Below are 11,369 nucleotides of genomic sequence, written 5' to 3'. Positions count from 1 at the left end.
GGGGTTCTTAGAGATGGGATAAAGTGCTAGTATCTCATAGAAAGCTATTATAATTACTAGCTGTAAATGTAGGTAGGAAGCTTAATCTCCAAGGCAAGTGGAACTTGACTTAAGCAAACTCTGCTTAAGAAAATTTATTTTCTCATAAAAATTGGAGCGCCTAGCTCTCCATGAAACCTTTTTGCCCTCTGCCCCTCAACAAAACCACTGGGGTTTCTAAAGCCATCTGAAGGCCCCCCTCAAACTCAGCCCCTACCTGACCTTGCTCCCAGGAAACAGAACCATCATCTCACTCCCACATTCTAGAGAACAGACCTTGCGCAGGTCAGAACTGCTTGAAAAATAAAATTAGCTCTGCCCTTTAAAAATGGATCTCTTAATTCACAAAAACGATACCAGTAAAGGCTCTTAACCACAGTTACACTGTGATATGTGGGAAGAAAAGGGCACCCCCTGCAGTTTCTGAGGAACACATAGGGAAGCCATTGACGTCACCAATGCGGAAAACACTGTCTCCAAATGTCAGAGGCATGGCCTTCCACGTTTCCTCACGCCCCACGACTCCTGCCCTGCTCGGGGCAGTGGAACATACAGCCCTGTGGATTCAAGGAAGGGCAACTTCGTCAGAGGCAGAGAGAAAGCTCTTGAGTTTCCACAGCCTGGGTGTTTCACAAAACGGTAGTGACAAAGAACCAATCAGTGAGTAGGGGGAGGGTGTGACTATAAAAGGGCAGCATGAGGGAGTATTGGGGGTGACGTAACTGCTCTGTATCCTGATTATTATGGTGGCTACCTAAAACCATACATGAGTTAACATTCATAGAAATATACATCAAAAGAAAAAAGCTAATACGACTGTATGTTGATCTTTTTAAAAGAGTTTTTTAAGTCTCGGTTTTTCGATTTCAAATCTCAGAGCATAGGCAACACCAAGAATAGCACACAAATAGTGAATTGAAGCAAGGTTTCCTGTCCCCAAGACTAGAAAATTCCCCATGTTGGGTTGGTGGGGTGTGAGGATCCAAGAGAAATTAAGAGAACATAGTTCTGGTGGGTTCTGGAAAGTGTCTCATGCCCTTGCGACTCCCCAGGCAACACTTGGCATGGGAGGAGGGACGCAGAAAACCTAAGTCAGTGGATTCAAGAACAGGGGGTGTCTCTGCCCATGTTCCCTTGAAGAGCCGAGAGAGATGACGAGACCTTGGGGAGAGAAGATTAACTGGAGGGTCCAGAGGGGTCCAGGCAGATGGGCTGGGCTGGCTCCCCCTGGTCCTGCCCAATGAAACAAGAAACAGCAGAAACTTGGGGTGTCTAACAAGAGAATGAGAAGTAAATGCTAAATCTAAGGGGCGTCTGGACAGGAGGGAAGCACAGGGTCTCCCCCATCGGGGATCAGATGGCATGTGGATGTCTCTGTATTTCCAGTCAAAACAGGGACAGGGCAGCCTCCTTCAGATGCCTCGGCACAAATGAAGTCAGAAATAAAACCCCAGGGGGAAATGGGGAAGTTTCTTTTACCCAGCAAAATGGCATTTGATATGATAACAAAACTATTGGTACATTAGAAAGAAAAACATCTAGACATGTCAGTTTATGGACTGGGATTGCTACAAGCATCCCCAACGCTATCCCCCACAACCCTGTGAGGTAGGTACTTCTTTCCCTTTTAAACTTGGGGAAACTGATCTTCAAGGATCAGAGTGACTTTCCCAGGGTCACAGTATTTGAACCAGGACCATTTGTGCTCAAATCCATCCCCTTTCTGCTATAATAACAGAAGCAGTCTAGTGACCTCAAACCAGAGGCTGTAAGCTGTCCAGTAACTGGCTGCACAAACTTGAATCAGTCCCTTGACTTATCTGCCTCTGTTTCCCCAAAAGGACAGTAGCAACCTGACCCAACCCATAAGAGTTGCACCAAGATAACAAAAAATGGGACCCCTTTGAGGATGACTGACAGCATGCAAGCTGTGGGAAGGCTCTAGTGAGTGCTTGAAGGGACAATGGAGTTCAAAACCACCGTCCTGGGTTCTCAGAGTAATAGGGCAGACTCTCTCAGGAAGTGGGAGTGGTTCCAGTGAAGGCCTGGAGGGAGGGAAGGCAGCATGGCTCACTGGTTACAGGGACATCAGAAACGGGGGTGAATTCTGAATGCACCAATCACTTGCTGTGTGTCTCTGGGAAGTAGTCACCCTCTCTAAACCTCAGTCTACTTATCCGATGTTTCAGGGAAAACAATACCAACTACTCCTGACAAGACGAGGTTCAAATATGGAGATCCCCTGACACATAGTGGGTGCTTGATAAATGTGCATTTCCTCTTTCTCTCTCTGCTTTTGATCATAAGGTGTTAGGCTCTGCAGGGCAAGACATGCTCTCACTGCTCTAAGATTTTGATCTCTCCAGGCCTCAGTATTTTCTTCTGTAAAACAGACTCCAAAGTCCCAAGGGGTGTGTACAAACGCTGGAAGGGAATTCTTCCCTTTGGGGAAGGGAAGAATAAAGGGTAAAGGTAGAGACCAGGATGCACAGCATCCCTCAGTCCTGGGAGCCTGGAAAGCATTTTTCAGGATACAAAAGTAAAATTTTAAGAAAGTGTGAAATTCATTCACAGATGCAGGAAAGCAAAACAGTCAGTGAGTATTCAGAAGATGTCTTCATCCCTCAACTCAGTGACTCAGAGAAAGGACCAAACTGTAGATGCCTCGGCCCCATCCCACTGTGCAACCCTGGATACATCAACCCGCACCCTAAGCCTTGGTTTCCCCCTTGTAATGGGGGTCCTCATCCCCGCCTCACACAAAGTTACAAGGATTCATGAGATGCTGTATGTGAAAAGCAATGTCGGGCCTGGCATACAGCAAGAGCTCAGCAAGTGTTATCTGTTGACACTGTTTGTATGGTTATTAATATCCAGTGAGTTGAGTTCTGACTCTGCCACATCCTCTCTGTGTCTTTGGGCACTCACCCCCACTGGGCCTCAGTTTTCTCCTCTGTCGAGGAGGACCAGCAGCCCCTCCCTCAAGAGTTCTGTTGAGGATGTATTGTCCTCAGCATGGAACTGTCATGCAATAGGGACTCAGACATCCCAGATGTAGGGAAATCAGAGACAGATTCTGCTTTTGACACTTTGACAGTTTGGAGAAGAATAATAGAACCAGGAATGGAAAAGGGCCTAGATGTGAACCTGAGGTCCCTTCCTGGCTCCAGTTCCTGCCTCTCCCGGTGTTCCAAATTTGATCTTCCAGGCCACCTCTGAGTGCGGGTACCCAGCCTGCACCCTGCTCATGAAACCGTGAAGTCTTGAGCAACATCTCCATCTCAATTTGTTCTCTGTTTAACTTGCCGATCAAATGTCTTAACTGTCCCACCTACTAATGTGATTGGCAATTATTTACTTTAGAGAGCCCTGAAAGACACCAGCAGATTACAGAATTCTGAATTATCTAGAAACCCATCATCTGATCGCACATTTCCTGATTCCCACACTATAAAAGAGGCTGCCTCAGCAGAAGTGAACAGGAGAGGGAAGAGGAGACCAGGACAGCTGCCAGGACCTCTGAGAAGCCCAGGTGAGACCTGCCTGATCTGCTTCTGCTCTGCTGCCCAGGGCGGCAGGGGTCCCAGGCTCCTCACTGTGGGCCGGGCCTTGGCTGACTGCAGTTAGGATCATTCATTGAAGTCTTTGAAGGGAAACAGAACTGGCCATTTTGTGGGGAGTGAGATGGCCATTCACTCTGCTTCCCTAAGAGACCGGCAACCTCAATGTAGAAATGTTCAGCAGCAGGGAATTTGATGGTGATGGGGAGCTCATGGCTGCAGGGGACACTGCTGAAATTCCATGTTAGGGTTCTCTCGTGTGTATGCTCTTCATGCCCTAAATCAAAATCTCTACAGTGTTTTAACTTGATTCAGACCGTGATCCACAAACCTCCTATAGTCCACCCAGTTTTCTACATCTTAGCCCTGAGCTAACATCCATCACAATCCTCCTCTTTTTTGCTGGCAAAGACTGGCCCTGAGTAACAGCCATGCCCATCTTCTTCTACTTTATATGTGGGATACCTACCAGAGCATGGCTTAATAAGCGGTGCATAGGTCCGGACCTGGGATCCGAATCAGCAAACCCTGGGCCGGTGAAGCAGAATGTGCGAACTTAACTCCTGCACCACCAGGCCGACCTCCAATTTTGCACATTTTGATGCATTTTTCTGGGACTAGACTCCTTAGCTTTCAATGGATCCACAAAATATCTGTTTCCCAAAAGGAGTTCAGAGGCCCAAATCCAAGTTTACCTGCCCAGGGAAGCCACAACTGGCTCTTTGAATCAAAAAGCCCTTTTGATCCCAGCCAGTCACAACAATGATGGTGTTTTGGCTAAATCGGCCAGTTGATGGAATTTTGCCCAAAGCATTCAGAGGTCTCCAAAGTGTAGGTACCAGTCCCAGCTTTTGACACCTTTGTTCACTGCCAAATAGGCCCTTGAGAGGGTTGGTGGTATCTGGGAGAGGATGGTGCAAAAGGCAGCCAGACGTCAGGGGTTGCCCCATAGGTTTGTCCAGGTTCACTTGCGGGAGAAGAGAAAGGAGAAAGGTGAAGAAAAGATAGTGTGTGTGTGTGTGAAGGGGTATGATGGGACCTCCAAACACAACTCTGCCATCAATTTGCTGTGTAGTCTTGGGAAAGTCACTACTCCTCTCTGGTACCCTGGTGAGAACTTTGGATGGCCCCAGGATTTCTGCAGCACTCGTCTGGATGAGTTGGGGGCTATGATGGTGTGACGGCTGATATTCTGTGATTTGCAGGGACCACTGAGAGCTGGGCTCAGATCGAAGGACTTAATGGGGATAGTGGAAAGCAGTTCAGTTCTTCAGCCACTGGTGTGTTTAGTTTTTCATTTGCTTTGTCTGATTCAAGCCATTGTGAGCAAGCTCAACTGGAGAGTAAATATGATGGTTGCTTAACTTAAACAGAGGCTTCTGGGTCAAACAGATCTGGCTTTAAGTCTCATCGCCATTGTGTACCTGTGACCATGGGGGAGGTTACCTAAACTCACTAGGCTTGCATGTCCTCACCTGGGCAATGTGAGTGATGAGTGCCCACGTCTTAGGGTGTGGTTGGGATGACACAGGTTACTGAGTGTGGAGCACCCAGCCTGACACCCTGGAGGAAATGGGGAGCAGTGTTAGCTATTGCTCTTCTCTCCCTGGTGTTCTGCGGGAGGGCCCAGGTGGATGAATTCCTTTCTGGTATGTGTACTATGTTGAACCAGTTATTCTGTCCTCAGATACAAAGAGAGAAGATGTTTCAAATTAGTGGCCTCATGGTCTTCTGTGGGCTGCTGGCCCAGGCTACTGCCCTGCTGGGAGCTCTGCAAGCACCCCTGGACCCAACCCTGCCCTTGGCTGTGACTCCAGACCTGGACCTCAGTCTCACAGATTTTTCTGGAAGCTTGACTAGTGGTAAGAGAGATTTTGTGACAACCTGTTTCAGCTGTGTGTGTGTGTGTGTGTGTGTCCAATTGTCCAATGGAGGCAGGGGGTCAGGGATGAATGGGGGAGTGGGGCTAAGGATCTGGAATTGTCAGATCTGACCCCTGAGGACCCTTACACCACTTTCCAGCTCTCAGCCATGGCTTGCTCTCTGAGGGTCTGTTGGGCAGTCTCGAAAAGCTTCCACTCTCGGATGCACTGAAGACTGAAGGAATCACTTCCAGAGGCCTGTTTAAGGGACTGCTTGGGAGAATAGCTTCAGGAATGCCTTTCCTGAACATCATTGAGTGAGTAGCCTTGAAATAGGGCCTTGTCCCCAGAAGAGAATCCCCAGTGGAGATCTGAAAGCCCCCGGCAGTGGCCCTGAAGGAGAGAGAGGGTGGTCTGAACATGAGCCCAGGACTCAGTCTGAGACCCTTCTCACAGTCTGGTAGGGAATTACAGCCCTCTTGAACCAGTAATTGCCCCCAGTCCTGAAGCATGTCCTGAGTCCCCAGTATCATCTATAATCCTCCCAACAACTCTCTGAGGTCAATTTGATAATCCCCAGTTTATAGATGAAAAAACTGAGGCACTGAAAGGAGCCTGTGCTCACACAGCTAGAGTGATGCAGAGTAAGGGACCTGACTCCAATTTACTCAAGTCCAGGCCAAGGCTTTTTTCACTACACAGGCTAGTTTTGTTCTCCCCACCTGTGGAACCCCTTAGAACACAGGTGGCCTTTGATGTAAGCAAGAAAGTGTAAGCTCCTCTCCTCAATTTCATCATCAATGTGATGTCCATGGAATGATCTAATACGCTGTTTCCCATGAGATATCTGAGAGCTCTCTAAGCAAGGAGCAATAATGTAAATCTTGATGCTAGTGAGCTAGAAAAGCCTGAGTCCTTCCTAGGGCTGGATCAAAGCCATTTCCAAGATTCCTACCCACCTAGGTGCTTGGTCCTGGCTTGAAGACAGACAGATAGCCTTGAATTTGATTTCTAAACTCACCATATACTTGCTGGGTGACCTGGGACAAGACGCTCAGTCTCTCTGTGCTTGGTTTCTCAATCTGTAAAAGAAAGATGATGTTACCTACAGAGAAAAACTGTTAGGGGAACTGGAGAGGATGTAAATCACCTGGCACAGTGGCTGGCCCAGAAAAGAGGCATGCTTTCATCCTCTCTCCATTCTCTCTGACTTCATGCTCCTCAATCTCGATGATAAACATTGTTGATTGATTGACCTGCCTTTGAAGGTCATGGCAGGATGAGTGATTCCTAGCCGTGAAAGACCTACTGTAGTTACCCATACATCATCCACTCATCCACTTACCCATGTCTTCATCCATTCATCCATCATTCCTTCCATCTAACAATTTACTTTTCCACCCACCCATGTACATATCCATCTACCCACCTGTTCATCAGTCCACAAAGTCAACCAACATAGAGTAGCCCCTTTCTTTGTAAGTCTCTAAGCTGAAGTGCAGGCTGAAAATAATCCAGAAACACTCTCTATCTTTGAAGATCTTGTGGATTTGAGATGAGGAGAAGGCAATGTGTGTGTCAGAATCTGACCCGTTGCAGAGGTTGGGAAAGACTGATGTGCAACTCAAAACCCATCTGGCTTTTCCTGCAAGACTCCCCTTCATTGGTAGCTCCCCCTCTTGGATGTGTAAAGTTGGGTTAAATGTGGTTTCTAGGTTTGGGGACAGAGGAACTAATGTTTCTCCCTCCAATGTTGCTCCCTGGGCAGTGTGAAGATCACTAATCCCCAGATGCAGGATCTTGGCCTTGTCCAGAGCCCTCATGGCCGTCGTCTCTATATCACCATCCCTCTGCTCATGAGACTCAATGTGAATGTGTGAGTGGGCTACAAGGGAGGATGGGAAGATGAGTCACCAAAGGAGTCTCTGATGACCACGGGTAGCAAAAAAGGGGGTGTTAGACTCTAACAGACATAAGCCTCCAACTTCAGATCTTTTGCTCCTATGCTAAGTGACACTGGGTCACTTGGGAAAATCACTTGACCTCTTTGAGACTTGGTTTCTCCTACTGGGAAATGAGATGAGTACAGGTGGGGGCTAGATTGAGTGAGGTGAGTCTGGCATCCCTGGCAAGAAGAAAAACCTTATCTGCCTTAGAATGTGGTAGGGCCAGATGCAGCAGACTGTCTCCTCCACAGGCCCCTGATTGGAAGTCTGTTAAAGCTGGCTGTGAAGCTAAATATCAGTGCAGACATCTTACCTTCGAAAGATGAACAGCAGAACATCTACATGGTCCTTGACAGCTGCACTTACTCCCCTGGCAGCCTGGAAATCTCCGTGCTTGAAAGGTGAGGCCAGAGAGGTGACTTCTCCTGCCCAGAGACAATAGGATTGGATGATGGATGGATGGTTTTGAAGATAGAATAGTGGGAGAATGGATGAGTGGGAGGGTGGAAGGGTTGAAAGATGGATAGGAGGGAGGGAAGATGGAAGGATGGAAGAATGGAGGGATAGATGCATAGGTAAATAGTCACCTGTCCCTTGTTAGCCAGTGGTGACCAATTTTATGCTGTATTAGGCAATGAGAAATCTGAGTTCAAGTTCTATCTACCAGAGGGACATGGAGACAGGTGGAAGGCTTCCTGTGTGAACTTGGACCGTGCTTCACAACTTGAGTTTCAGCTTTCTCATACAACTGTAATATGGAGCTACACTGGGGTCGTTGATAGAATTCACTAATGTAGTGGTTGTGAATGTGCTTTGTCCCAGTAAGGGTTAAAATAGCTCTGGAGCTTAACTTGGTTACTGATTTCAATTATTGTCCCAAGGGAGACTGACTCCATCATAATATACAGGAGTTGTCCTCCTCATGTCTAACATTTACTGAACACATATATTGTGCTTGACATGCATCAACTCGTTGAATCATCATGACACCTACATACTATGCACTGTGCATCCATTTATGGATTCTACAAAGTCTCACTGAACACCTACTGTGTACTGGAACTAGGTGTTTATTCTACACATACCTACTGTGTGCACTGCTTTGTAGATTGTTACTTCCTTTGGATAGTCTTCTTGGTGTTTCCTGGCATGTAGGTATGGATGGACGAGGCCCATTCTCAGTTACTTGGTGCTCAGGCTGCTGTGGGAGCGGTGGCCCCTCTGAAGTCTTCCCCATAGCAACCCCAAGCCTCTTCATAACCTCAGGTCTTTTCCCTTTCAGATTTGTCCCCGTGCCCTTTAAAGGCCTCTTCAAAAGCCTCAGCAAGATCCTTCCTGGGCTGGTGAAGGACAAGGTAAGTGGATGGAAGTGGGGGCTCCTGATTGTTGGCTCTTAGAGCTTATCAGGCTGAGAGAGGCCCCCGGGGTGAGCTTTTCTGAGCTCATCCGCATAAGTAAATTCCATCTATCAGACTGTCTGTCTATTGACCCAACTGTGCAGTTTCTTCTTCCCATCTTTCAAAATGCATTGGTTGGTTCCTGCTCTGGACCAGGCGCTGTGCTTTTCCACACTGCAGCTGAAATGGTCTGGCCCCTGCCCCAGGAAGCTCCCAGTCTAGCTCCCTATGCCACAGATGAACATTCTTCCAGCCCAAATTTGTGTGCCTCCTTTAACCAGATACTCACCACTCCCGGAGCAGTCCACCCTATTTGGAAACTGACGTCATGTCACAGAGTGAATAATGGCTCATTGTGTGATTGGGCACTTCACACACAAGCCTTCAGTTTCTCTGTCTTCCCAGTTTGGAAATGAGATTGCTGAGAATCAAACCTCTCAGACAGAAAAATGATATAAAATCTCCCCAGAGAACCCATCCTGGGGATGCTGCCCCCCGGGTACCCCTACAGTGCCACTTGCCTAACTCCCCTCTCTGCCCCTGGGTCAGGTATGTCCTCTCCTCAAAGAGGTTCTCAGAAGCTTGGACACCACCCTGTTGGAGGCCACTGTTGGTAAGTCCTTGCTTCCCCTCCATAGAAGCAGCTTTTTCCCCCAAGGAGCTCTGTCCCCGCACAACACAGGATGCAAGCTCCCCCCAGCCTCAACTCTCCATAGATTGAGTTTCTTTTTTGCCTTGAATTGTCCAAATAATGTTGAGGTATAGACCCTGTGTCCCCCATCATCGTTGACACTGTAAACAGCTGGGCTGTTTCTTGGAGGAGGTGAGGCCCCCTCCAAGGCCTGCGTGGGCCATTCACTGGCCACAGGCCTCAGGGGCAGGTGAGGTAACTCCGGACTCCTTCACACTGAGACTGTCACTCTGGTCTGTGGTTGTTGTTTTTTTCTTTTTCCAGATACGATGTTCTATGGGCTGGAATTTGCCACTAAGGTCTAGGCCTTCCAGGAAGGGACAGATCTCTGCTAAGCTGGTGAGCGCTGCTCCTCACTTCCCAGGATTTGGGAGCTGGCTCCCAGGAGGGGGCAGCTGGGGGCTTGAGACACTAACATCCAAAGAGAAAGACAAAGGGCCACAGTGATGCACACAGATGTGCACAGATATGTCCAGTGAAGTGCTCACAGAGATAGAGAGACACAGGCGGCACTGCATCATAGCTATGAAGAGAAACACACAGGGTCATGGAGACACACACACACACACACATGCCCAGACAAACACGTGGTCACTCAGACAGACATATAGAGGCACACTTTCACACCAGCACACTCACACTCATGTGCACACATTTGCAGACTCACCAGACACAAGTACACACAGATATACAAACGTACAGTCAAATACATGAACAAGGAGCCCCCTGATCCCAGGCCTGGGCTACGCTAGTGACTGAGACAAGACCCCTATCTCTAGGGTCTCAGCATCATCTCCTCCCTCTGGCAGGTGGGTTTGGTGATGGGCCAATAGAAACAAGAGTCAACATCCTTGAGTCTCCATTCTAATTAGAGTCTTCTCCCAACAGAACCATTTCCTGCTGTTCAATACACTCCCTGACCATCTTCTGAGGGCTCAGAAAATGTTGTTCCATGTTCTGGACAATGATGTGGTCATTGTTGGAGAACCAGAGCAGCATTCTCTCTGAGGAAACTGCTCCCTTTCCTTTCTCACTAGACGTGTGTTATATTCCATGTTCCTCACCAAATAAAATTGCTCTTCCCCTGCATAGGGAGCCTTGTCATTCTTAACCATCAGTTGAGGGCTCATAGGTTAGAAACAGCCCCTGAATGGGTGGTTGGAGCCATAGAATAGAGTTTGGACCTTACACTAGAGATCTTAATGGTCTTAAGCACATACAGGGAGGTGTCCATATGAGTTTGGATTTCAGACTGACTGCTCTGGTGTCCTTAGGAATGGTGGACAGTGGGTTGGGAGTTCATGTAACACTCCAGGCATAGATGATGACACACCAGTTACAATACAAGAAGTGAAAATGGCAGATTTGACAGATGTTCAGGAGCTGAACATGGAAGGATGAGGGAGCAGGTGAGGCTCCTACCTATGTCTTGGGTTAGGGAGCCTGAAGGTAACTGGGAATGTGGGAGGATGAATTGGTTGCAGCAGGAAGATTAAACCTTTACCTGTGGCCACTCTGCATGGAATTGCCTGAGAGACCCCAAGGAAGACATTTAAGAAGCTGATGGCTACACAAGTCATCGACTGTTCTGATGTGCTTACTTGCATCCAGTTGTGGTGACCTCTTTTCTGTTCTTAGCAAGAAGATGATGAAGATGATAATGAGGAAGTGTAGGAGGAAGGACAAAGTGGTTCAAAGTGTTCATTGCTAAAGGCTTGAGAAAGACAGGCAAAGAGAAGGGTCATTGAAGTTGTAAATAAAAAGATTATCGATGCTCTGGATGAGAGTCATATCTTTGGAGGAAGAAGTCTGATTTTAAGGACTGAGAAGGGGAAGGGATGTAAGGAAGTTGAGACTGTGAATGCAAGTAAGAG

General features: G+C 47.8%; 1 protein-coding gene across 1 annotated transcript; it reads left to right on the top strand.

Moving 5' to 3' along the window:
- Nucleotides 1-3,519: 3,519 nt before the first annotated feature.
- On the top strand, nt 3,520-10,584 carry LOC100068890 (BPI fold-containing family A member 1). Its single transcript, XM_023626354.2, has 9 exons — nt 3,520-3,571; nt 5,287-5,461; nt 5,622-5,778; nt 7,230-7,337; nt 7,659-7,808; nt 8,690-8,762; nt 9,354-9,417; nt 9,760-9,834; nt 10,384-10,584. Exons 2-8 carry the CDS (start codon nt 5,302-5,304, stop codon nt 9,798-9,800), a joined length of 753 nt encoding a protein of 250 aa, XP_023482122.1. The 5' UTR covers nt 3,520-3,571; nt 5,287-5,301; the 3' UTR covers nt 9,801-9,834; nt 10,384-10,584.
- The last annotated feature ends 785 nt before the right edge of the window (nt 10,585-11,369 follow it).

Source organism: Equus caballus, chromosome 22 (assembly GCF_041296265.1).
Source record: "Equus caballus isolate H_3958 breed thoroughbred chromosome 22, TB-T2T, whole genome shotgun sequence".
NCBI lineage: Eukaryota > Metazoa > Chordata > Mammalia > Perissodactyla > Equidae > Equus > Equus caballus.
This window is presented reverse-complemented; position numbering and strand designations above follow the sequence as displayed.

Excerpts from the sequence above, each read along its gene's own strand:
- LOC100068890 (XM_023626354.2), top strand. The coding sequence starts at position 5,302 with ATGTTTCAAATTAGTGGCCTCATGGTCTTCTGTGGGCTGCTGGCCCAG. Across the intron at positions 8,763-9,353 it reads CTGGGCTGGTGAAGGACAAG|GTATGTCCTCTCCTCAAAGA; the intron begins GTAAGTGGATGG and ends CCCCTGGGTCAG. Across the intron at positions 9,418-9,759 it reads CCTGTTGGAGGCCACTGTTG|ATACGATGTTCTATGGGCTG; the intron begins GTAAGTCCTTGC and ends TTCTTTTTCCAG.